Source organism: Dendrobates tinctorius, unplaced genomic scaffold (genome assembly GCF_039654945.1).
Source record: "Dendrobates tinctorius isolate UK_male_01 unplaced genomic scaffold, ASM3965494v1 ptg000086l, whole genome shotgun sequence".
NCBI lineage: Eukaryota > Metazoa > Chordata > Amphibia > Anura > Dendrobatidae > Dendrobates > Dendrobates tinctorius.
This window is the reverse complement of record NW_027361754.1, coordinates 12,818,725-12,844,989: the sequence shown is the minus strand read 5'-3', so window position 1 is coordinate 12,844,989 and position 26,265 is coordinate 12,818,725. Positions and strand designations below refer to the sequence as shown.

Below are 26,265 nucleotides of genomic sequence, written 5' to 3'. Positions count from 1 at the left end.
ACCAGACCTCCCCTTTATACCCCCGCCCCCCTATACAGACCAGACCTCCCCTTTATACCCCCCACCTATACAGACCAGACCTATCTTTTATACCCCCCACCTATACAAACCAAACCTCCCCTTTATACCCCCACCCCCACCTATAAAGACCAGACCTCCCCTTTATACCCCCACCTATACAGACCAGACCTCCCCTTTATACCCCCGCCCCCACTATACAGACCAGACCTCCCCTTTATACCCCCAACTATACAGCCCAGACCTCACCTTTAAACCCCCACCTATACAGCCCAGACCTCACCTTTAAACCCCCACCAATACAGAATACACCTCCCTTTTATACTCCCACCTATAAAGACCAGACCTCCCCTTTATACGACCACCCACCTATACAGACCAGACCTTCCCTTTATACCCCCACCTATACAGACCAGACCTCCCCTTTATACCCCCACCACCTATACAGCCCAGACCTCCTTTATACCCCCGCCCCCACTATACAGACCAGACCTCCCCTTTATACCCCCTACCTATACATCCCAGACCTCACCTTTAAACCCCCACCTATACAGACTACACCTCCCTTTTATACTCCCACCTATAAAGACCAGACCTCCCCTTTATACCCCCGCCCCCACCTATACAGACCAGATCTCCCCTTTATACGCCCGCACCTATAGACCAGACCTCCCCTTTATACCCCCGCCCCCACCATACAGACCAGACCTCCCCTTTATACCCCCACCCCCCACCTATACAGCCCAGACCTCACCTCCCTTTTATACTCCCACCTATAAAGACCAGACCTCCCCTTTATACCACCACCCACCTATACAGACCAGACCTTCCCTTTATACCCCCGCCCCCACCAATACAGACCAGACCTTCACTTTATACCCCCGCCCTCCTATACAGGCCAGACCTCCCCTTTATATCCCCGCCCCCACCTATACAGACCAGACCTCCCCTTTATACCCCCACCCCCACTATACAGACCAGACCTCCCCTTTATACCCCCACCTATAGACCAGACCTCACCTTTATACCCCCGCCCTCCTATACAGACCAGACCTCCCCTTTATACCCCTGCCCCACTATACAGCCCAGACCTCCCCTTTATACCCCGCCACCTATACAGCCCAGACCTCCCCTTTATACCCCCACCCCCCACTATACAGACCAGACCTCCCCTTTATACCCCCACTATACAGACCAGACCTCCCCTTTATACCCCCACCCCCCACTATACAGACCAGACCTCCGCTTTATACCCCCACCTATAGAGACCAGACCTCCCCTTCATACCTGGGGGAGTACTCCTGCTGACGGTAAAAAGGCCACATCGGCAGAACGGAATAATTGATCAATATTTATTAAGAAGTTTAATTGATAAAGAAAAAAAAAGTCCAGTGTAATGCCGGGATCTGCCGCACGGGTCCGACAACTGTTCCTGTAGCAACTCCTCAGACTGCGATCTCATTCTCTGCAGGTCAGGACACGGGATCAATCGGGGGAATCGCTGTCTATGTATTCAGGGGTCCTAAGGCGACCGCTCGGCTTTCCTAGTGCTGGAGATTGTGCAGGGACGCAACGGTGGCAGATATATTACCGCTGTGCAGGTAGAGTTGTACTACAAGTCACAGCATTCCACAGCCATCACGCCGTGCTGAAACTTGTAGATACACAACAGTTGGGAAAGCAGTGTAGTGTGCACAGTCTCTCACCGATCCAGGACTGGGACCACGAGAAATATAATGGCGAAACCTCCATGACCTCAGTGGGACCGGGCCTCAGCAGCAGAACAGGCCAAGACTTGGCAGCGGACAAGGGAATGATTGATACAGTTACACAGATTTTCATCATTGCGGCTACAACAGATTTCTCTAACACATCATTCTAGTGATCAGACGAGACAAGTCTAGATGCCTGCAGCCTCCACCACTAGGGGGCGCTCCACACGGCAGGCGACCTCAGTGCGTTTAAAAGGTATTTTTTGGGCATGTTCTTTGTTAAAGGGGATGTCCCGGACTTTGATATTGATGATCTATCCTGAGGACTGGATCAGAATTAGATCGCTGGGGAAGTCCGACATTTGACACCTCCACCAATCAGCTGTTGTAAGCAGTGTGCACCATTTAGTGGGTCAGCAAATCGATGGGGGTGCAAGCTGTATAGCTGCTACCGATCTAGGATTTATGACCTTTCCTAAGTTTGGGACCATCCATTTAAACATATTTCTCACTCCCTCCGTCACTAGACGTCCTGGATCCCTGGTAGCAGTGACACGTCATCGTAGGCTCCCCGGACTCCTAGTAACACCTTTCTCATCCCATCTGAGATCCCGAGTGTCAACAGAGGCAGTGAGGGAGCTCCGAGCAGCAGGGGATGCTGAATGTTCGCTGTGAATTTCACCTTTGGCAAGGAACAGGGTGAAATCCGTGAAAATCACATGCATGACACACGGATTCACACATGTGCAGCGAGATCACTGTAGTGACCGTGCGAGGAGCCAGAATTGCATCATTTAAAGGAGATGTCCCATCCTTAGGATTGGTCAATATTAGAATTGTGCCAGCAACCGTGGTGTCCAAACATACAGAGTGCGCTGCGTAGTGGCTGATCTCGGTACTGCATTCACTTCCAGACATATCCTAAGGATATCTTCGTCCTGAACAACCCTTTTTTCAAAATAAAAAAAATTAAAAAAAATGAATTGGTATAAAAAAAAAAAAAAAATTGTGTTAAATCGAGGACATTCCCTTAACCTTTATCATGGCTATTCCCGTTATGCAGGAGCAGACGCAGCAGATGAGATCCCATACACGTCGGGCCAGTGAATTGGAACGTCCGCCACATTTTAGGGGTAAATCCATGCAATGTCCTCCTTATTTTGCGTTGGGAAATCCTCATGCATTACTCACAAAAAAAAGCCCCAAAATTAAAATATATAAAAAATTCCAACATAATATATAACCAGAGCGGCGCTGGCCGATGCGATTGGCGTCACATCTACATTTATCTTTTCATAATTCTTCACAGTCGGTAATGTCCGGCTACCCATGTCTGGAATTAATTGCTCGGAGCGGTCTTGATTTTGGGCTGGGTACCGGTTCCTGCGTCCGGTCGGCTAACGGGCGCTAAACATGATTGGTGCAATCCCTTTAAGTACATAAATCCATCCGTCCTGGGGCTGGGAAGGAAGAGCTTTATATCCGGGGGGCCCATAGTTCATTGCCGGGCGAAGGTAAAATACACTTGGTGATCGGTGGGGTCCGTCGTGCGGCCAGGACCACCGATCCAAGGTTAGGAGAGAGATGTGGAAACAGCTGCTACCAGAAGGGACACCTGGAAGGAGGAAAAAAAGAAAAAAAAAGGGAAAAAACAAAATCCAATATTACTAAGGTTCTGGGGTTTTCAGGACATCCTCAGAGCTCAATGTTAAAATCCTGGATTCTTGTATCCACCACTAGGGAGAGCACTCTTACATCAAAAGCAGTGAGCCCCCCCTAGTGGTGACTGCAAGGACTCAATCTGGGGGAAAAAAAAGAAAGCGATAGACACCCACTGCAAATATTACTAATTTTCTTTAGTTTCTGGGATTTTTTAGAATCAGGAAAGAGTGGACTGTCCTCAGAGCTCAATACTAAAATCCTAGCTTCTTATATCCACCACTAGGGGGAGCTGTCTCACAACAAATGCAGTGAGCTCCCCCTAGCAGTGACCGAAAGGGCTCAATTTGGTCACAATTTGGGGCATAAAAAAGGAAACAATCCATACCCACTTCAAATATTACTTACGTTTGGGATTTTTAGACCGGGAAAGGGTGTCCTAGAGCTCAATACTAAAATCCTGGCTTCTTGTATCCACCACTAGAGGGACCTCGTTACAGAAGGATTCATGCAGCGCATACTGACTGCAGTGAGCTCCCCCTAGTGGTAACTATAGGGAATAAGAACACAATTTGGGGCATAAAGAAAAATAAGGAAACAATGTCCCTTGGGACTTACCATCCGATATAACACTGACAGAGGTTCTCGTGGGATGTGGCTTGCTTAATTAATAGTTCGACCTGTGTGTTTACGTCCAGAGTGTCTGCGTTGGAAAAGTCTCGTCCTGAGAAATGAAAACGCGTCAGTAGTAAACCCCGATCCGTGCAATCATTTGTCTGTTATGGGGATAGCACATGTATCAGCTGAGAGGAGCTCACTGACTGTTTCTCAGCCACCTCATTCTGCAGCCGCTGATAGACAATGCAATGCAGAGGCTGTAGACGGCAAATGCTGCAAGATTTTTTCAATGAAATCAAATTGCAAATATTATTTTTAACCAAAAATAAAGAAATCCTCCCCGAATGTGTCCCATATGCTTTAATGTTGGTCAAACTGTCCAACTTTGTCAAAACCATTCAGCGTACGTAACATCAGGTGGAAACGAGCTGAAGGAATCCAGAGGGGACACAGGAGTCTACCCATTGAGAAAACAAGCACGCTCGGGTGGTCAGGGCATGCATGTGTGTTACAGGTAAGGGCACCAAACAGCTGCCTAATGTGAGAGAACGTTGGCGGGGTCAGGGTGTGATTTATGCTCCCACTGCAGCATAGAACAGAGGTTGAATACTGGACTGAGTGAGCGATAGATTAACCCTTGCAAACGCAAACCACGTGCTGAGAAGCGGTACGTGACAATTGGTGGTAGCGGTGGGATATACGAATATATCGTCACTGGTAATTCGTGACAGCAGCCATCACATCTGCAGGTGACATCAGTAGGATCCGACTGCTGGCAGCCTTCACGTGTGCAGGTGACATCAGTAGGACCCGAATGCTGGCAGCCATCTTGTCTGCAGGTGATATCAGTAGGATCCCCCTTGCGTTTACCTGTCAGCTTGTCTCGGACCCTGTTGATGATCTGGATGGCTTTCTTATTCAAGGCTTCAGGCTGCACGACGCCATCACCAACTGCAAGGGAAAGAGAATGTGTTTACTGCGGAGCACAAACCATCGAATGCCTCGCAACTGCAGATCGTGAGGCAGAAAACAGTTTCCTTTATCCGCTCACTGACCAATCTGCGTGACTCACTGTAGTTGCATTAATGACTATTTGGGGGTATACAGGACTTATCTGGGTACTTCTGCTCCTTTTTTGGGAGTATGAAAACCATCATTGTGGATCCTGCATGTGTGAACGGGGGCTGTGTGCCCCGCGGCCCAGGCTTCAGCTGCGGACGTGCCCCGCGGCGCAGGCTTCGGAACTTACTGTATGTGTGTATGGACTCGGGCACGGTACTTCCAGGCTTCTTATGAGCAGTCTCCCCAAGATCCACAGTCTCCAGCATTTCTAAGGAAAACACAAAGATGGTGGCATTAAGAAAAAGCCTTGTCAGAGCTGAGGTGTCTTAACTGTGCGCTACTACATGTAACAGAACACAAAAGGTAAATAATTCACTTTCTCAATTTTGTCATTAGAGTGTATCCAGCGAGACAGATGGAGGGAGCTGGACAACTGGGCAGCTTAGGGGGCTGCAGTTGTGATCGGCAGTCATTGCTGGGGGAGCCACAGTGTTACACACGGCCCATGGAAAGGAGCAGGCGCGCCGATGTCGTACATGGTTGTGTCAAAAGTCTCCGACCCGAGGGGAGTCCCGAATGTTGCACCCAGTAGACAAAGGGGTCCCATCTTGGGTTGGACAGGTGAGCGTGCAGATATGTAAAATTGCCAATAAAGGGTTTCATATGTAAAATTGCCAATAAACGGTTTGTACATGACTTTCGACATGTAGGATAGGTCAAAGATATCAGATCATGGGCTTCAAAACCTTAACCCCCCCCACCGATAAGCTCCCGTGGTGGCCGCCAAAACAGTAAAGAGGGCCACAAAACATTGTGCAGTGGTCGCCCTCGGTACTGCATCTCAGATCGCAATCACATCAACAGGAGCTGCAGTACTGAAAACGACCACTAGATGGAGTGTGGCTCCGTGCAGACCAGCGGCCACAGGACTCGCCGATCTGCAACAGTGTCGGGATGTCAGAGGGCAGGACAGATCATCCATATTGTTGTCCCGCACAACTCACCGACGTGCGACGTACATTTTATAAAGGTTGCAAAGGAAAAGCATAGAGCTGCGGCTGCTTCATACCAGGCAGACGATGGGGGTGTTATACTCGACTTCTGCCTGTAACTGCAGCAACCGGAGCGCTGATCACATTTAAATGGCGTAATTGCCGGAGCGAAAGAAGAAATGTGGGGGGAAGGGGGACAACTGGGTCATTATTTCAGTCGGGGGCGGCTGACGGCCACGTTAGTCCTCCTGTGAGGCCGAGAGAACCCTAATCTCATTATATCCTGCAATACTCTACAAAGTGCAAATCGCTTAAGAAAAAAAAAAAAAAAAAGAGTGAAAAATACACTGCTCAAAAAAATAAAGGGAACGCTAAGATACCACATCGTAGATATCACTGAATGAAATATCGCAGTTGCAAATCATTATTCATTACATAGTGGAATGCGTTGAGAACAAGAAAACAAAAATGATCAATTGTAAATCAAAATTAATATCCCATGGAGGTCTGGATTTGGAAGGATATTTAAAATCAAAGTGGAAATTCAAATTACAGACTGATCCAACTTCAGTGGAAAAGCCTCAAGACAAGGAAATGATGCTCAGTAGTGTGTGTGGCCTCCACGTGCGTGTTTGAACTCCCTACGACACCTGGGCATGCTCTTGACGAGTCAGCGGATGTGGTCATGAGGGATCTCCTCCCAGACCTGGACTAAAGCATCCGCCAACGCCTGGACAGTCTGTGGTGCAATGTGTGACGGTGGATGGAGCGATACATGATGTAACAGATGTGTTCAATCGGATTCAGGTCTGGGGAACAGGCGGGCCAGTCCATAGCTTCAATGCCTTCATCTTGCATTGAACTGCTGACACTCCAGCCACCTGAGGTCTGGCATTATTCTGCATTAGGCGGAACCCAGGGCCAACCGCACCAGCATATGGTCTCACAAGGGGTCTGACGATCTCATCTCGGTACCTAATGGCAGTCAGGCTCCCTTTGGCACATGGAGGGCTGTGTGGACCTTCAAGGAAATGCCACCCCACACCACTACTGACCCACTGCCAAACTGGTAATGCTGAAGGATGTTGCAGGCAGCAGATTGCTCTCCACAGCGTCTCCAGACTCTGTCACATGTGCTCAGTGTAAACCTGCTTTCATCTGTGAAGAGCACAGGGCGCCAGTGGCGAATTTGCCAATCCTGGTGTTCTGTGGCAAATGCCAAGCATCCTGCACGGTGTTGGGCTGTGAGCACAACCCCCATCTGTGGACGTCAGGCATTTGGACCATCCTCATTGAGTCTGTTCCCAACCGTTTGTAGAGACACATGCACATTTGTGGCCTGCTGGATGTCATTTTGCAGGGCTCTGGCAGTACTCCTCCTGTTCCTCCTTCCACAAAGGCTGAGGTAGCGGTCCTGCTGCTGGGTCGTTGCCCTCCTATGGCCCCCTCCACATCTCCTGGTGTACTGGCCTGTCTCCTGGTAGCGCCTCCAGCCTCTGGACACTACGCTGACAGACACAGCAAACCTTCTTGCCACAGCTCGCACTGATGTGCCATCCTGGATGAGCTGCACTACCTGAGCCACTTGTATGGGTTGTAGAGTCCGTCTCATGCTACCACGAGTGTGAAAGCACAACCAACATTCAAATGTGACCAAAACATCAGCCAGAAAGCATTGGTACTGAGATGTGGTCTGTGGTCCCCGCCTGCAGAACCACTCCTTTATTGAGGGTGTCTTGATAAGTACCAATAATTTCCATCTGTTGTCTATTCCATTTGCACAACAGCATGTGAAATTGATTGTCCTAAGTGGACAGTTTGATTTCACAGAAGTTTGATTTACTTGGAGTTATATTCTGTTGTTTAAGTGTTCCCTTTATTTTTTGAGCAGTATATATGTGTTAAAAAAAAGTGTAAAGAAATGTAAAAAAAAATGTAAAACATTTGTCTTCATATAAAAAAAAAAAAATCTGAGCTATCAAAATATAAAACTATTTAAACACTAAAAAAAACGCAATGCCAGAATTAAACATTTTTCGATGGCTGTACCCCCCCCCCACAATATTCTCTGCGCACGAAAAACAAGGTTCAGCAACATAACAAAATGTATTTTACAAAATTTAATTTTTGCCACAGTATAAAAATAACACAAAACTGGAGATGTTTGGTGCCGCTGGATGCAATGTTTTTGTTTTTTCATTTTTACCACACCTGGGTTTTTCCCCATATTCAGGACATTATATGGTAAAATGAATGAACCACATGTCGTCCTGCAGAATGTAACCAAGTCCTCGGCCCTTCCTTCTGCCAAACAAATCCACCAATGCAGCCAAAGCATCTACAGGGTGAAAAGGAACAAAGCTATGCTAATAGTTGGAAAATTAAAAATCCCGTTTTTAGGTCTTTAGCTCCTGTGCGAACTCCTGCGTCACCATGAAAATGGTAAAACCATTTGCTGCAATGCTGCGAAGGACGGACACTAAGAGCTCTGCATCTCATCTAGAGAACTGTAATCAGACATGGGTGACACTTCTGGGGCTCCTCAGCATGGAAACGCGATCCTTGTTTTTCGCTGCTGGATTGCCACCGCACCCCGTTTTGTGCATTATGAAGCATTAGCATGGCATGGCGGTTATCATGTTACAGGGATCGGCATGATTTACACATCACGGTACATTTGCTGCTGTTTTTGTTTCCCTGATTGCTGACGGCTACGTCTGGCGAGCGCACACTGTGCTGGGGCCCGTAATGCAGCTGTCAAACACCATTGCCCTGAGGCCGTCATCAGCAGGAACCTGGGACGTGAGGACACCGCATTAATCAGGCTACGTGCCATAGCTATACATGGAGAAGGCAGAGTCTGACACTAACCGGTGAGGTGAAATTATCACCACGTACAACCCCGTCATCCGCTACTGGACGTGAATGCATTATAAGGAAGCCAGTCATGAGGATTTTATTACTCAACGCTGTATAGGTCGTACTACAACAATGAGAATGTGACCTGTCATGTAGTAATCTGATGTGTCCGCTCCAGGAAATAAAGAGTTCTAGTCACATGCAAATTACACTGGACGTGTATATGCTTGGGGGATTATGCATATATTACCCGTATATTAATACGAGTGTTCAATTTTTGTTTAGTATTTAACAAAAAGACGGTAATGTGTATGCTCTGTACAATGTTCATAACCACAAGCAAATATGTATGTTGTACATTACATCCTTTTCTTGTTTCGAAGTTTAATAAACGAATTTAAAAAAAAAAAAAATTACACTGGAAGTGTGTTAGGGGCGTGTTTCTACACTTAGGGCATTGACACGCCCAGAGTGCACTGCTATGACCTGTACAGCCAGTAGTTTCAGAAGTAAAGTCGACCTTCCCGATGGGCTCCATTTAGAGGGATTTTTTACATTACCAAAACTCTTAATATCATGCAGCGTCCGGGACTATTTTACATCTATACCTATAAGGCTGGGGGCGAGAGGGGGAAAAGAAAAAAAAACCCAAACCCATAGGATGAAGCGCTCAGATTTCAGGCTTGAAAGGGTTAACCAGGACCTCCTAATCCCATCACATGAGATGGTTCATATATTCACTCTTCATCATTCAAATACAGAGCGTCTCTCCCTCTCGGAGGACCCCTCCTGTGTTACACAGGAAACCCACTGAAATGGATGCAGTGCAATACTTCATCTTTCCTGTGGGGGCACACTGTAGGGAAATCACTTTCCCACGGCTGATCCAGCAGGGAGACACTCTGTGATCTTATTAAAAAAGGGGCTTTTCTGACACGTTGGATCTTTCTAGTTCTGTCTGACATTTGGATTTTACGCAATTTCCTCCGGTCTCCGGCAAAGCACCGGTCACCTCCAATCGTGTTTCCCCTTCTCTGGCAGTTTATGATGGAATGTGAACGCTGAGCTCCGCTCTGCTGCCGGCTCCGAGCTCCGCTGCTCCTTCTCCCCTATCGCAGCATGCAGTCTCACAGACACACAGAGGAAAGCTGCAGCTGCATCTCCCCCTCACTTTCCACTTACCCCTGACCATATATCCTAAGGTTTCCTGCTTTCACACATGTTACTGAATTACGAAGAGCTCGGCTCTGCCTTAATTGTTAGTCTTGTCACACTCACCCACAGACTGTCCGGCCGAGTACGAGTCTGTCCGTGTACGAGAGCGTTTGGTGCCTTTTATATTGGCTGTGAAAAGATTATTATATAGAAATGATGAGAGGCTGGGAGAGCAGCGGAGCCTGATATCATGCAGCATGGATACATCTAAAGAAATCATCGAGAAGAGCAATTATTTAGGGACCGGGACGATCAGCAGTGATCAATGGGAAGGAGGCCGAGGTGAAACGCAAAAGGTGCAAGGTTGCGTCCCCCAATTAGAGGGGAAAAAAGAAAGACTCATGCTTCTGTATCCACTAATTACGGTTTCCAAGATCTCTGCTTGCTGTCATTCAAGTAGGAACCTTCATTGTTTTATATATTGTTATTTATAGACAGGTAGGTAGGAGACGTACAGAGATGTGACAGAAATATGAGCGGGCAATGGTTCACCCCACGTGACGGCCAACGCGCCGTCCCCCCAATGACGGTCACAATGGCCCCCTTACAATTGTGATGACCCCTGATGGGAGCACAGCGAGGGCTGATGGACGGAGCAATAGATGCTTCATTGGCTTTTTGTTATTTACCAGTAAAAGACTTTTCTTGCACAGTTTATCTGGGGGTGCACAGGACTGGGGTCCTGCAGATGGCGCTTGTAACAATAGGTAACAATAAGCCAATCTTCTCATTTGTGGTCACAGGGGACACATGGGATGATCCAAAGCAGATTCTGGTGGTGGTGGGGCCACAAAGGAGAAGTCGTCTGCAAGACTGCGTCCGAAAGCAGCGTCAGATGGTGGAATATATGTACCCGGGGGGGGACGAGTGAAGATCCCACCAAGGTCCGGCGTCTCTGTATGGTACAGACGGGATAGAGCGATACATGGAAATGAGACAGAAAGGGTGTGTGCACACGTTGCGGATTCTGGTGCGGTGTACAGCACCATTTTAACTAATGGAACATAAAAAAACGCTGTGCACTGCACATGCTGAGGGAAATTCCATGCAGATTTGCTGCGGTTCATTTTCTGCAGCATGTCAATTCTTTGTGCGGAATCCGTATCGTTTTTAAACCCACTCATTATAGAAATCCGCAGGTGTAAAAACGCAGGCAAAAGCTGCAGAAAATCCACAGTAAATCTGCACTAAATCCGCAGGTAAAAAGCAGGTCATTTTGCCTGCGGATTTAGCAAAATCTGCAGCCTAATCTGCAACGTGTGCACATACCCAAAGACTTACAGATAGAAGGATAGATAATAGAAAGATAAATAATAGATATACACACTATTATATATACATACAAACATATATACACACATATATATATATATATATATACATACACATACACATATATATATATATATATATATATATATATATATATATATATATATATATATAGACACACACAGATAGCTAGATACAGTTATGCTAAAAAGTTTACATACCCCAGCAGAATTTTTGCTTTCTTGGTCTTTTTCCAGAGAATATGAATGAGAACACCAAAACTTTTTCTCCACCTATGGTTAGTGGTTGGGTGAAGCCATTTTTTGTCAAACTACTGTGTTTTCTCTTTTTATATCATAATGACAACCCAAAACATCCAAATGACCCTGATCAAGAGATTACATATCTCAGAGTGGCTCAATGATATTGAGGTCAGGAGACTGAGATGGCCATTCCAGAACCTTCACTTTGTTCTGCTGTAGCCAATGACAGTTTAATTGGCCTTATGTTTTGGATCGTTGTCATATTGGAACGTCAAAGTGCGCCCTATGCGCAGCATCCGGGCTGATGATTGCAAATTTGCCTCCAATATTTGCCGATAACGTGCTGCATTCACCTTTCCTTCAACTTTGACCAAGTTTCCTGTGCCTTTGTAGCTCACACATCCCAAAAACATCAGCAATCCACCTCCTTGCTTTACTGTAGGAATGGTGTTCCTTTCCTCATATGCCTTGTTGACCTCTCTCCAAATGTAATGTTTATGGTTGTGGCCAAAAAGTTCAATTTTGGTCTCATCACTCCATATTACCTTGTTCCAGAAGTTTTGAGGCTTGTCTCTGTGCTGTTTTGCGTATTGTAGGCGAGATACTTTGCGGCATTTGTGCAGTAATTGCTTTCTTCTAGGGACTCGACCATGCAGCCCATTTTCCTTCAAGTGCCTCCTTATTGTGCATCTTGAAACAGCCACACCACTAGTTTTCAGAGAGTCCAGTATTTCAGCTGATGTTATTTGTGAATTTTTCTTTGAAAACCGAGTAATTTTCCTGGCAGTTGTGGATGAAATTTTTGTGGGTCTACCTGACCATGGTTTGGTTTTTACAGAGACCCTGATTTTCCATTTGTTAAACACAGTTTGAACACTGCTTACTGGCATTATCAATTCCTTGGATATCTTTTTGTATCCCTTTCCTATTTTATACAGTTCAACTACCTTTTCCCGTAGATCCGTTGACAATTCTTTTGCTTTCCCCATGACTCTCAATCCAGAAACGTCAGTGGCTGAATGAAAGATGCAACAGTCTGTATGGATCCCAGAAACGCACTCAGCTTTTATACACAAACACACATGTTACCTTTAGTAGCCATTCAAACCCATTTGTGTCAACTTCTGTGCATGTTATCAGGCCAAAATCACCAGGGTATGTAAACTTTTGATCAGGGTCATTTGGATGTTTTGGGTTGTCAATATGATTTAAAAAGAGAAAACACAGGAGTTTGACAATAAATGGCTTCACCCAACCACTAACCATGAGTGGATAAAAAGGTTTGGTGTTATCATTCATATTCTCTGAAAAGAGGCCAAGAAAGCAAAAATTCTGCCAGGGTATGTAAACTTTTGAGCACAACTGTAGATAGAAAGATAGATAATAGATAGATGATAATAGATAGCCAAATTAACACATCCAAATGACAGGACAGATGTTATTCACTGGAAGGAAACAATAAAGGTTCCTGTAAACAATGAGGAATCGTTCGAGAACATAAGTGGAAAACCGTCTAAGGCAGTGTTCACACCAGGCAGAAAAATCACAGGAAAATTGCAACAATTCTTTATTATTTTCTCTGCAGTGGAAGAGTAAGTGTTGGTTTTCCTGCGATTTTGCATTCTGTGACTGCAGTGTAACGTCTAGAATATTTGCTGAAAGCAGTATACATCATCACTCCTGACCTGTCTGACCAAGCAAAAGCAAATAACCCCTCTGCATTGTGCCATTCCTCCTGAAAATGTATGAATAAACTGACTGCCCGTCCCGGTTACAGCCCGACGCTGGCAGCGGTGATCAGACAGCGTCACACATCGCAGGGACGGTTTGCACACTGGTATAACACCCAATTATCAAACTATCCATAAAATTCCAGGAGGCGTAACAGAGAACAGTGTAACACAGGAATACCCCAGAATCAGTATTTTACAGAATTTAATAGGATCGACATGTCAGGAGAGGCGAACTGCAGGGGTGTGGGCTTCTCCTGTATACCTCTATGAGTAGCCTGTACTGTATAGGGAGGCCCAGGAGACTGAACCAGCAATGTCTACTACGTGGACACTTCAGGTCGTACATGCAATAACCAGAGCCGTGATGCTCTTATTATACAGCTATCACTAAATATCCCGGCTGCACAACTAGGAGTAAGTGACCGTACAGACTGGAAGTCCTGGATATAAGACGACAGCGGGATGTGTATGAAGGTGAGGAGCGGCATCTGGTGACTTGGCTGCTACTTACTGTCCATAAGTCTCCAATTGAGAAGTGGATCATATACAAAAGCCTCCAGCACGGCCATGACGCTGTCCTTGTGCTCACGTAACACTTCCATGACTGTGTGGCAGGTAATACGGTAATTACCATCAAGGCCGGTGACCTGTGGACAGAAAGCGGGGAAAAAAATGCTGAGCGATACAAGGAAAGATATGTGATAGATAATAAATAATAGATAAATAGGTAGATAGATAATATAGATATGAGGATAGATAGATCTGCGGATTCTCAGTGTCCTCTGTACTCGCCTCCATAGCGTTGGTCAGCATTCTTGTTAACCTGAATGGGATCTTCTCTGGAAACTTCTCCCGGGTCATGGCCACCTAAAAAAAATTAAATAAAAAGACTATATATGAGTAAATCCTTCTTCCTTTTCCCATCTGTGGAGGGACGAGTGATGTAGTAGAGCCGCCGCTGCATCCTTGCAGGATGTAGAGCTCCTGGCATTTGCAGCTGGCGTTATGGCTGACTGACCCTCTGCGATGTGATGTTTATCCGCCGTCTGTTCCCTGTTAGGCGTCCCGCTCCCCGGTTCGTCTGTGTGATATTATCAGCCATTTAACGTACTAATCCGATTTAAGGCCGAGACACGCAATCAGGGGTCCGCGCTTCTGGTGCCTGGCCTCCAATAATGCTCATAGCTGACGTCCGAAAAGTGTCAGGAAACGACGTCACCACCGTAGATGTGTGTGTGCAGTCATCATCCAGTAAAAGAACTACAACCCCCAATGTGCAATGAAGGGAGATAGCCATACACTACATGCACCCGGACTGGTGATAACCTAAATGGTGGTCCTTCTGCTGGGACCCCCAATGATCATCTATCATAACCAGGAGGCGGTGACTTCATTTTTCCTACATTGACGATGAATGGAAGCTTAAACTTGACTATCCAATATTCAACAGTAGGAAACAGCACCACTCCTGACTAAAAGTGGAGTGCGGTATTGCAGCTCTGCGCCTTTCACTTTCACGGAGCTGAAACACCAGACCTACCCACATTAGAGACAGTGTGTACAGGAGCCTCCCACTCTCTCCTTACAGAGGGGGTCACGTTCAATCCTTTTGTTCTCTCTGGAGTTGCCAGAGGTGTCAGTCACCGGCGTACTCTGCTGTCCCCATAGAGAATCGCAAATGTTTTGCCGGATTGAGCACTCATGTGCATTGGGCGAGTCAGGATGCGTTTGGCAGTTGCGGAAAGCCCAGAAGGGGCCACTATAACATAAGGATAATAGTACAGGTATTACCTCAAAGCAGTCTCCAAAGTCTATGTGAAGGATTTTCCCACTGAGTCGATCCAGCATTAAGTTAGAGGGATGTCTGCGTGGAAATGACAGGAATCAGGAACGTTCCCCCCCCCTTCGCTATCCCAAACACTATATATACACCACGTACCTGTCACCCAGACCTAGGATGTACCCGACCATGGACATCACTGCCAGAGACCGAGTGTAATTCGTTCTTCTGTCAAACCAGACCTGGAATAAAGTCACAGCAGCACTTACATGGCGCTGCCTACAGAAACCGTCTGATGATGGCAGCAAATATGGTGGCTGGGATATCGTTATGATCATTGGGGAATCTGCAAAGATGGATGAAGGTCAAGCATGCCCACCATTGCTCTGGTCACAGGGTACATATCTAACTTCAGCAGGGCAGTGTGCGTGCGGGAACTCCACTGCAGAGCTCGGACCCCAGAGATCAGAGCCATCACCCGTCCTCTTACGGGGGGATATAAAGGTAACAGAGGGTATCCTACCTCTGAACTCGGACTCTTCAGCCACAGCAGCCTGGCCAGGTCGTCCCCGGCAGTGTTATTCACAGCGTGCTCGAATACCTCCACCTTCTGCATGAGGGTGAGGTGGTCGTAATCCGGAGCCATCTACAAACCAAGAAAGGGGTTAAAGCTCTGCCATTCTCGCACAAGTTTTGGGGTCCTTAAGCAAGATCCTTAGCTGCCACTTACCCGCAGCATAATGCGATGCTCGATGTTCAAGAGGATCTTCTTCTTCTCGCGGTAGTCTCGTATTAGAGCGTGCAGTGTGTCGCAGTGAGGCACCCATCCGATAAGCCCGGAGTTGGTGGACAGAGGGATGACTGCGTATCTCTGAATACTGCCGAGAACAGAGGAAGAAAAGTCTGATTCCCATTTCCTCCCTGTACAGCGCTTGGTGCGGGAGGACATTGCGGGAGGACATCGTGGCCATACCTCAGGTTTTTGCGCAGAGATGCTGGGTCGTTGGCAAGAAGTGTGTTGACCAGCCCGAAGAGCTGCATCACCCGCTCGTCCTGCCGCAGATCCTCGTGTCCTTTCAGCAGAAACATGAACTCGTGCCCATTGCTCCCTGGGAGGGAGATCAAATATTTTCTCAAGATCACCAAAGACAGGAACCCCCATCTTGTTTTCATTTTGACAAGTATGTGAACACCCCTTTAAAATATACATAAACTTCGTAATAATAAAAGTCTTATTCTCAATTCCATTCAGAATTCTGCAGGTTACAGTCCATCACAGCAGCTGCCATACACGAGATGGCGGTCATCAAAATGTTTGTTCTGCAAACTGCACGCCCCCATTCACATGGGCTCTTATGTCTAGAGTTTATGAGTAAAAGTGTCTGCCGGGGGCTCTATAACAAAAAAAAAATAAAAAAAAAATTGGCAGATGAAATTCCACCTGCCCAATTCTTCTCTCCCCTGACATCATCTGCTGTGCTGGGGAAAGATCTGTGGCCCCCATACACACAGATGGTCGGGCGGAGTCCCGCTGAAATCAGGTAAGGTCTATGTCCATCTTAGTGCTTCCTGATACAGAGTACCAGTGGTCTTATCAGACCCACCCGGCCATGTGAGCACGGCTCCTGTGATGGAAGACTTGCAGCACTTGTGTGACACCGAGGCTGCACTGCCAGTCATCTTGGCGTCGTGCTACAAAAGTCACAGTCTTCTCCCAGCCCAATAAGCAAAGTGTTCAGAAATCCTCTGCAGGAGAGTGTGAACCAGCAGGGGGCAGAAAGGAGAGGAGGAGTCCTACGGGTAGAGTGGGGGGTGGGGTCAGAAGAGAGTAGTCCTCCTGCGGAGGGGGCAGCGGGGAGAGGAGTCGTCCTGCGGAGGGGGCAGCGGGGAGAGGAGTCGTCCTGCGGAGGGGGCAGCGGGGAGAGGAGTCGTCCTGCGGAGGGGGCAGCGGGGAGAGGAGTCGTCCTGCGGAGGGGGCAGCGGGGAGAGGAGTCGTCCTGCGGAGGGGGCAGCGGTGAGAGGAAGAATCCTGCGGAGGGGGCAGCGGGGAGAGGAGTCGTCCTGCGGAGGGGGCAGCGGGGAGAGGAAGAATCCTGCGGAGGGGGCAGCGGGGAGAGGAAGAATCCTGCGGAGGGGGCAGCGGGGAGAGGAAGAATCCTGCGGAGGGGGCAAGCGGGGAGAGGAAGAATCCTGCGGGGAGAGGAAGAATCCTGCGGAGGGGGCAAGCGGGGAGAGGAAGAATCCTGCGGAGGGGGCAAGCGGGGAGAGGAAGAATCCTGCGGAGGGGGCAGCGGGGAGAAGAGGAGTCGTCGTCCTGCGGAGGGGGCAGCGGGGAGAAGAAGAGTCGTCGTCCTGCGGAGGGGGCAGCGGGGAGAAGAGGAGTCGTCGTCCTGCGGAGGGGGCAGCGGGGAGAAGAGGAGTCGTCGTCCTGCGGAGGGGGCAGCGGGGAGAAGAGGAGTCGTCGTCCTGCGGAGGGGGCAGCGGGGAGAAGAGGAGTCGTCGTCCTGCGGAGGGGGCAGCGGGGAGAGGAGTCATCGTCCTGCGGAGGGGGCAGCGGGGAGAGGAGTCGTCGTCCTGCGGAGGGGGCAGCGGGGAGAGGAGTCGTCGTCCTGCGGAGGGGGCAGCGGGGAGAGGAGTCGTCGTCCTGCGGAGGGGGCAGCGGGGAGAGGAGTCGTCGTCCTGCGGAGGGGGCAGCGGGGAGAGGAGTCGTCGTCCTGCGGAGGGGGCAGCGGGGAGAGGAGTCGTCGTCCTGCGGAGGGGGCAGCGGGGAGAGGAGTCGTCGTCCTGCGGAGGGGGCAGCGGGGAGAGGAGTCGTCGTCCTGCGGAGGGGGCAGCGGGGAGAGGAGTCGTCGTCCTGCGGAGGGGGCAGCGGGGAGAGGAGTCGTCGTCCTGCGGAGGGGGCAGCGGGGAGAGGAGTCGTCGTCCTGCGGAGGGGGCAGCGGGGAGAGGAGTCGTCGTCCTGCGGAGGGGGCAGCGGGGAGAGGAGTCGTCGTCCTGCGGAGGGGGCAGCGGGGAGAGGAGTCGTCGTCCTGCGGAGGGGGCAGCGGGGAGAGGAGTCGTCGTCCTGCGGAGGGGGCAGCGGGGAGAGGCGTCGTCGTCCTGCGGAGGGGGCAGCGGGGAGAGGAGTCGTCGTCCTGCGGAGGGGGCAGCGGGGAGAGGAGGAGTTGTCCTGCGGAGGGGGCAGCAGGGAGAGGAGTTGTCCTGCGGAGGAGGCAGCAGGGAGAGGAGGAGTCCTGCGGAGGGGGCAGCAGGGAGAGGAGGAGTCCTGCGGGCTGCACTGGATGTGGACAGGTGCTCTCTGTGTTGACAGATCCTCTCCAGGCAGATGACAGTGATGACTTTTTTTAAACTGATGCATTTTGGGTTAAAAAAAATTTTTGCAATTGGGATTCACTAAAAAAAAAAAAAAATTTTGTTTGGTTTTTGAGGCTTTTATTTTCCCTGCACGTTTCCAGCTGCACTAGATTAAAGGTATGGTCCACTACTAGGACAACCGCTTCACTTACCTCCAGTTATTGCTCCATTCCAGCTGTGTCGGCACTCGCTCTCCCGGGTCTCACATGAGGTGGCTGGGTCATACAAGCACGGTGCCCAATCAGCACCAGCTTCACTGATCTTTGCAAAGTCAAACATCAAGAGGAAGTCAGAGCGACCGCGGCCCAGACTTCCTGTTGATGTTTGATTCATCCGCAGGTGGGGGAGGGACAGTGAAGCCGATGCCGATTGGGCGCAAGAATCATGTGACCCAAGAACCTCATGTGAGCCCTGGGAGAGCAAGTGCCGACACTGCTGGAACCGTGGAGGCATCGGAAGCGTTTTTATTTTCACGCTGGCAAACATTCAGATTGTGAAGGGGGATGTCCTAGTAGTGGAAAACCCGTTTAACTAAGACTCCATCAGTGAACACTTTGCGATAGAGAAGACCACACCAAAGTTGACCTGCACATTCATATTATAGTAATTCAGCAGAGGAACAGACAGGTTAAAGTGACAAACACTCCCCGCCTGAACGAGCTCGCTGACGGATTCTTAGTTTGTCTATTCTGCAGCCCTGAGGCTACGGAAGGCAAACAGTGCAAAATGTTGTAAACTTTTTTTTTTTTTTGCCCAAAATACAGTGCCTTGCGAAAGTATTCGGCCCCCTGGAACTTTTCAACCTTTTCCCACATATCATGCTTCAAACATAAAGATACCAAATGTAAATTTTTGGTGAAGAATCAACAAGTGGAACACTTGTGAAGTTGAACGAAATTTATTGGTTATTTTAAATTTTTGTGGAAATTCAAAAGCTGAAAAGTGGGGCGTACAATATTATTCGGCCCCTTTAACCTAATACTTTGTTGCGCCACCTTTTGCTGCAATTACAGCTGCAAGTCGCTTGGGGTATGTCTATCAGTTTTGTACATCGAGAGCCTGAAATTCTTGCCCATTTTTCCTTGGAAAACACTCGAACTCAGTGAGGTTTGATGGAGATAGTTTGTGAACAGCAGTTTTCAGCTCTTTCCACAGATTCTAGATTGGATTCAGGTCTGGACTTTGACTTGTCCATCCTAACACCTGGATACGTTTATTTGTGAACATTTTGCTTTATGTTTGGGATCATTGTCTTGTTGGAAGACAAATCTCCATCCCAGTCTCAGGTCTTTTGCAGACTCCAACAGGTTGCCTTCAAGAATGGTCCTGTATTTGGCTCCATCCATCTTCCCATCAATTGTAACCATCTTCCCTGTCCCTGCTGAAGAAAAGTAGGCCCAAACCATGATGCTGCCACCACCATGTTTGACAGTGGGGATGGTGTGTTCAGGGTGATGAGCTGTGTTGCCTTTACGCCAAACATATCGTTTGGCATTGTTGCCAAAAAGTTCGATTTTGGTTTCATCTGACCATAGCACCTTCTTCCACATGTTTGGTGTGTCTCCCAGGTGGCTTGTTGCAAACTTTAAACAACACTTTTCATGGATATCTCTGAGAAATGGCTTTCTTTTTGCCACTCTTCCATAAAGGCCAGATTTGTGCAGTGTACGACTGATTGTTGTCCTATGGACAGACTGTCCCACCTCAGCTGTAGATCTCTGCAGTTCATCCAGAGTGATCATGGGCCTCTTGGCTTCATCTCTGATCAGTCTTCTCCTTATTTGAGATGAAAGTTTAGAGGGACGGCCGGCTCTAGGTAGATTTGCAGTGGTATGATACTCATTCCATTTCAATATGATCGCTTGCACAGTGCTCCTTGGGATGTTTAAAGTTTTGGAAATCATTTTGTATCCAAATCCGTCTTTACACTTCTCCACAACAGTATCACGGACCTGCCTGTTGTGTTCCTTGGTCTTCATGATGCTCTCTGCACTTCAAACAGAACCCTGAGACTATCAAAGAGCAGGTGCATTTACAGTGGGGCAAAAAAGTATTTAGTCAGTCAGCAATAGTGCAAGTTCCACCACTTAAAAAGATGAGAGGCGTCTGTAATTTACATCATAGGTAGACCTCAACTATGGGAGACAAACTGAGAAAAAAAAATCCAGAAAATCACATTGTCTGTTTTTTTTTCATTTTATTTGCATATTATGGTGGAAAATAAGTATTTGGTCAGAAACAAAATTTCATCTCAATACTTTGTGATATATCCTTTGTTGGCAATGACAGAGGTCAAACGTTTTCTGTAAGTCTTCACAAGGTTGCCACACACTGTTGTTGGTATGTTGGCCCATTCCTCCATGCAGATCTCCTCTAGAGCAGTGATGTTTTTGGCTTTTCGCTTGGCAACACGGACTTTCAACTCCCTCCAAAGGTTTTCTATAGGGTTGAGATCTGGAGACTGGCTAGGCCACTCCAGGACCTTGAAATGCTTCTTACGAAGCCACTCCTTCGTTGCCCTGGCGGTGTGCTTTGGATCATTGTCATGTTGAAAGACCCAGCCACGTTTCATCTTCAATGCCCTTGCTGATGGAAGGAGGTTTGCACTCAAAATCTCCCGATACATGGCCCCATTCATTCTTTCATGTACACGGATCAGTCGTCCTGGCCCCTTTGCAGAGAAACAGCCCCAAAGCATGATGTTTCCACCACCATGCTTTACAGTAGGTATGGTGTTTGATGGATGCAACTCAGTATTCTTTTTCCTCCAAACACGACAAGTTGTGTTTCTACCAAACAGTTCCAGTTTGGTTTCATCAGACCATAGGACATTCTCCCAAAACTCCTCTGGATCATCCAAATGCTCTCTAGCAAACTTCAGACGGGCCCGGACATGTACAGGCTTAAGCAGTGGGACACGTCTGGCACTGCAGGATCTGAGTCCATGGTGGCGTAGTGTGTTACTTATGGTAGGCCTTGTTACATTGGTCCCAGCTCTCTGCAGTTCATTCACTAGGTCCCCCAGCGTGGTTCTGGGATTTTTGCTCACCGTTCTTGTGATCATTCTGACCCCACGGGGTGGGATTTTGCGTGGAGCACCAGATCGAGGGAGATTATCAGTGGTCTTGTATGTCTTCCATTTTCTAATTATTGCTCCCACAGTTGATTTCTTCACTCCAAGCTGGTTGGCTATTGCAGATTCAGTCTTCCCAGCCTGGTGCAGGGCTACAATTTTGTTTCTGGTGTCCTTTGACAGCTCTTTGGTCTTCACCATAGTGGAGTTTGGAGTCAGACTGTTTGAGGGTGTGCACAGGTGTCTTTTTATACTGATAACAAGTTTAAACAGGTGCCATTACTACAGGTAATGAGTGGAGGAAAGAGGAGACTCTTAAAGAAGAAGTTACAGGTCTGTGAGAGCCAGAAATCTTGATTGCTTGTTTCTGACCAAATACTTATTTTCCACCATAATATGCAAATAAAATGAAAAAAAAAACAGACAATGTGATTTTCTGGATTTTTTTTTCTCAGTTTGTCTCCCATAGTTGAGGTCTACCTATGATGTAAATTACAGACGCCTCTCATCTTTTTAAGTGGTGGAACTTGCACTATTGCTGACTGACTAAATACTTTTTTGCCCCACTGTATACGGAGACTTGATTACACACAGGTGGATTATATTTATCATCATTAGTCATTTAGGACAACATTGGATCATTCAGAGATCCACAATGAACTTCTGGAGTGAGTTTGCTGCACTGAAAGTAAAGGGGCTGAATAATATTGCACGCCCCACTTTTCAGTTTTTGAATTTCCACAAACATTTAAAATAACCAATAAATTTCTTTCAACTTCACAATTGTGTCCCACTTGTTGATTCACCACCAATAATTTACATTTGGTATCTTTATGTTTGAAGCATGATATGTGAGAAAAGGCTGAAAAGTTCCAGGGAGCCAAATACTTTCGCAAGGCACTGTACATGCATTTAGGAAAAAAATACCCCAGAAATGTCAATATCCTTTAACATGGCCGAACATTCATTACCCCATTGAAACAAGTCGACACCAGAGATATGTGGCAGCGGCTCACCCCCACTGAGGACACATGGATGCTTAGCCAAGCCCAGCGTGCATGTGTTCAGATGGGCCGGAGAGTACAGGTGTCATCTGAATAATTGTTCTCCATTGTGCAGCCGCCTCAAGTCGCTTAAATCAGGAGATAAGTAGATGCTAAGTTGTCTGACAGCCCCCGATAAAAGCTGCATGTCAGGACCCCAGATCTGTTCACCTGATTATAAAAGCTTATTTTCTGACAGAAACCTGTCTACAAGTTGTAAGGAGTATTGCAACCTAGGGCCCCATCACACATAGCGACTCACCAGCAATCCCGACAACGATATCAATGTGTCAGGATCGCTGGTGAGCTGTCAAACAGACAGCTTCACCAGTGATCAGCACAGCGACGCCGAGCGCGCGGCATCGCTGTGTTCGATAGTTACCAGTGCGCTGATGCAGGGAGCTGGTAACTAACGTACACATCGGGTATCTAAGGGACGCCCGTCCTTTGGATACCCGATGTGTACGTTAGTTACCAGCAGATCGCTGGTCTCCCGCCTGTCACACGCAGCGATGCGTGCTGGCCAGCGGGAGACCAGCGACCAAAGAAAAGTCCAGAGGTTTCCCAGAGCGATCAGCGATACCGGCAGGTGGGTCGGTCGCTGATCGCTGTCACACACAGCGATCTCGCTGGTGAGATCGCTGTTGTGTCACAAAACTTGCGAGTCAGCAGCGATCTCGCTAGCGAGATCGCTGTGTGTGATGGGGCCTTTAGCCAAGCTCTCTATAATAATGTTGCCCTTCAACACCGGACAAAAATCAACAACAGGCGAGGTGACTCCTTAAGGCTTGTTTCACAGAACCGCTGCCTGGGGGAGGAGTGAGAGAGAGAAAGAGCGAGCGAGAGAAAGAGCGAGCGAGAGAAAGAGCGAGCGAGAGAAAGAGCGAGCGAGAGAAAGAGCGAGCGAGAGAAAGAGCGAGCGAGAGAAAGAGCGAGCGAGAGAAAGAGCGAGCGAGAGAAAGAGCGAGCGAGAGAAAGAGCGAGCGAGAGAAAGAGCGAGCGAGAGAAAGAGCGAGCGAGAGAAAGAGCGAGCGAGAGAAAGAGAGAGCGAGAGAAAGAGAGAGAGCGAGAGAAAGCGAGAGCTAGAGAAAGCGAGCGAGAAAGCGAGAGCGAGAGAAAGAGAGCGAGAAAGAGAGCGAGAAAGAGCGAGAGCGAGAAAGAGCGAGAAAGAGAGCAAGAGAGCGAGAAAGCGAGCGAGAAAGCGAGCGAGAAAGCGAGCGAGAAAGCGAGAGAGAAACAGAGAGAGAAACAGAGAGAGAAACAGAGAGAGAAACAGAGAGAGAAACAGAGAGAGAAACAGAGAGAGAAACAGTAAGAGAGAAAGAAAGAGTAAGAGAGAGAGAGAAAGAGAATTTTTCAGCCGTCAGAACAGAGTTTAGAGTTACATTTCCGGCTGAGTCAAGTCTTTCGGACATGCGCAGTGAGAAGTGCAGATCCTGCCGGCCGAAAAAACGTTGCATAGTCCGTTCAGGCATGTCGGCGGACGTCAAAATTTTGGCGGATCCGCAAAAAACGGATCCAACGGATGGCCATCCGTCAACATCCGCCGGTAATGCAACTCAATGGCAAAAAAAAAGGGATCCGCAAAGAAAAATGGCGGATCCGTTTTTTTTGCAAAACAGCGGATTTTGACTGATGGACACAAACGGATGTGTGAAACAGGCCTAAACTAGTAGTGAGCAGAATTGTGAATGCAGCCCTGGGTGTGCGTGGAGCATCACCGGAGCAGTCAGTGAGCCGTTACGGTGACGCACCCATCAGTGTGAGCTTCCGCGGCCTCTGCTTGGAGGTGATGACCTGAAGAGATGGCGTGATCGACTGGATGCGTATTATCGGCTGGTTGGGGTCGTAAGTTCCTGGCACCGCCAATTCCAGGTCTCGGCACATCAGCAGTTTGGGAGACACGTACTGGAGCTCCAGGGAGGTGAGCTGAAACACAGGAGACGATAGAGTCCCAAACACTACGGATAGGTAGCGACAGCTCAGGAGCAGGCGACGCGCGCAAACCTACCTGGGGCAGCTGCTTGGAGATGCGTCTGAAAACGTGGTAGTACAGGTCCCACGCCTGCGTCAGATCCTTCACATTTCCAGACTTCATGTACTTCCGGCACCAGTCCTGGGCCTCCATCAGATCTCTGCCGTAAGCCTGCAGGGCCACGACGACAAGCGGCAGCACAAAGCAAGATGTCAGACAAGTTAGGGCCCGAATCATCACTAACATTTTCCACTTGTCAATCTCCCTCCCACCACTAATCGGAGGCGAGACGTTCAACAAGACAGCGACAAGGACGACCATTGCACCTGATTAAAAGACGTCTCCTTCAGCGTCTGAGGTCCCCTCTCCATCATGGCATGGAGGGGATCCAGCACGGCGAACATGCCCTTCACATTCCTCTCTCCAAAGTACAGACGAGACGCCTCCTCCAGACCCTCATGCCACATCTCGTGCCACAGAATGGCAACTCTGATCAGCTCCTCGCTCACCTGGGGCCAGGAATGCAAACACAAAAAGGGTGAGGGGTGAAGGCACGGCACCGGGTCTGAAACTGCAGTGACTGGACAGCACCGCCATAAAACTCCTCATGGTGATCGCTGGGTGCCCGCCAGCAAGGGGAGTGTCAGATCACAGCTGTCACTCTGGGGGCTGTCACTCCTGTAATGAGGGCTTCTCAGATATATTTTATGCTTTAAATATTTAGTGTAAGGGGATAAAAATGCCAACTTACACCGCGCCCCCCGCTGGAACAAATAAGAATAACATCTATTCACAAATTAAACAAAAAGCCTCATGTGCCCAAAGACCAGGAATAGCAGCTAGTTACACATTCACCGGGGGTGCACTACCTCTCCTGACCACCAAACGTATGCTCAACTATGGATAGAGAGGAACGAGCCGCTGCCACGTATGTCTATTCCACCCGACTTCCCCCCACCAGACTCCCTCCATTCAGCCCCCCCACCAACAGTCTTCCTCTAGACTGGCCCCCCAATGGTATGTTTCCATGGTCAGTAAACGCTGCTGGTTGGACGCTGCGTACAGCCACAGCCTCCAGATGTTACAGCATAGTGGATGGGATTTTATGAAATCCCATCGACACTATGCGTGCAGGAACGCCTCCAGCTTCCCTGCGTAACCGGACATGCGGTGCGTCTTTCTAGACTGCAGCATGTCTATTTATCCGGCCAAAGTGCTGCGTCTCCGCAAGATAACTAATTTAACTAGTTAACAGGCGCGGGTGGATCGCGATTCCACCTGCACCTATTGCGGGTACATGTCAGCTGTTCAAAACAGCTGACATATCCCGGCTTTGATGCAGGCTCAAACACCGGAACCCTCATCAAAGAGGGGGATCTGACCTTGGACGTACTATTGCGTCCCAAGGTCAGAAAGGGGCTAAGTAAGATTATTTCTCTATCGCTTCACTGGGGGACACAGGAAACCATGGTGGTTGGCTATGTTGCCACTATGTAGAAAAAAGTTAGCTCCTCCTCCGCAGTGTACACCCCACCGACAGGAAGTAGGATATCCAGTTAAGCTTAGTGTCAGTAGGCAGTGGACACGGGTCTTTCACTAGACCCTTATCTACCTCAATGAGTGTCGTTTCTTTTCAG

The 26,265-nt window shown here is 48.3% G+C and overlaps 1 protein-coding gene across 7 annotated transcripts in view; it reads right to left on the bottom strand.

The window, feature by feature from the left end:
* Positions 1-1,356: 1,356 nt before the first annotated feature.
* The window catches only part of MTOR (mechanistic target of rapamycin kinase), a 158,656-nt gene continuing 133,747 nt past the window's right edge, over positions 1,357-26,265 (bottom strand). For 6 of the 7 annotated variants that reach the window (XM_073585057.1, XM_073585061.1, XM_073585059.1 and 3 more), the window contains 15 exons: positions 24,955-25,137; positions 24,665-24,799; positions 24,408-24,582; positions 16,157-16,292; positions 15,914-16,061; positions 15,707-15,829; positions 15,343-15,425; positions 15,195-15,267; positions 14,196-14,270; positions 13,915-14,050; positions 10,199-10,264; positions 5,257-5,337; positions 4,878-4,958; positions 4,008-4,113; positions 1,357-3,345 (listed from right to left, as the gene is read on the bottom strand). In XM_073585057.1, coding sequence (XP_073441158.1) covers positions 3,330-3,345; positions 4,008-4,113; positions 4,878-4,958; positions 5,257-5,337; positions 10,199-10,264; positions 13,915-14,050; positions 14,196-14,270; positions 15,195-15,267; positions 15,343-15,425; positions 15,707-15,829; positions 15,914-16,061; positions 16,157-16,292; positions 24,408-24,582; positions 24,665-24,799; positions 24,955-25,137 — 1,617 coding nt within the window. In that variant the 3' untranslated portion in view covers positions 1,357-3,329. The remainder of the gene's footprint in view (positions 3,346-4,007; positions 4,114-4,877; positions 4,959-5,256; positions 5,338-10,198; positions 10,265-13,914; positions 14,051-14,195; positions 14,271-15,194; positions 15,268-15,342; positions 15,426-15,706; positions 15,830-15,913; positions 16,062-16,156; positions 16,293-24,407; positions 24,583-24,664; positions 24,800-24,954; positions 25,138-26,265) is intronic. The other variant, XM_073585060.1, reaches the window with a different exon arrangement.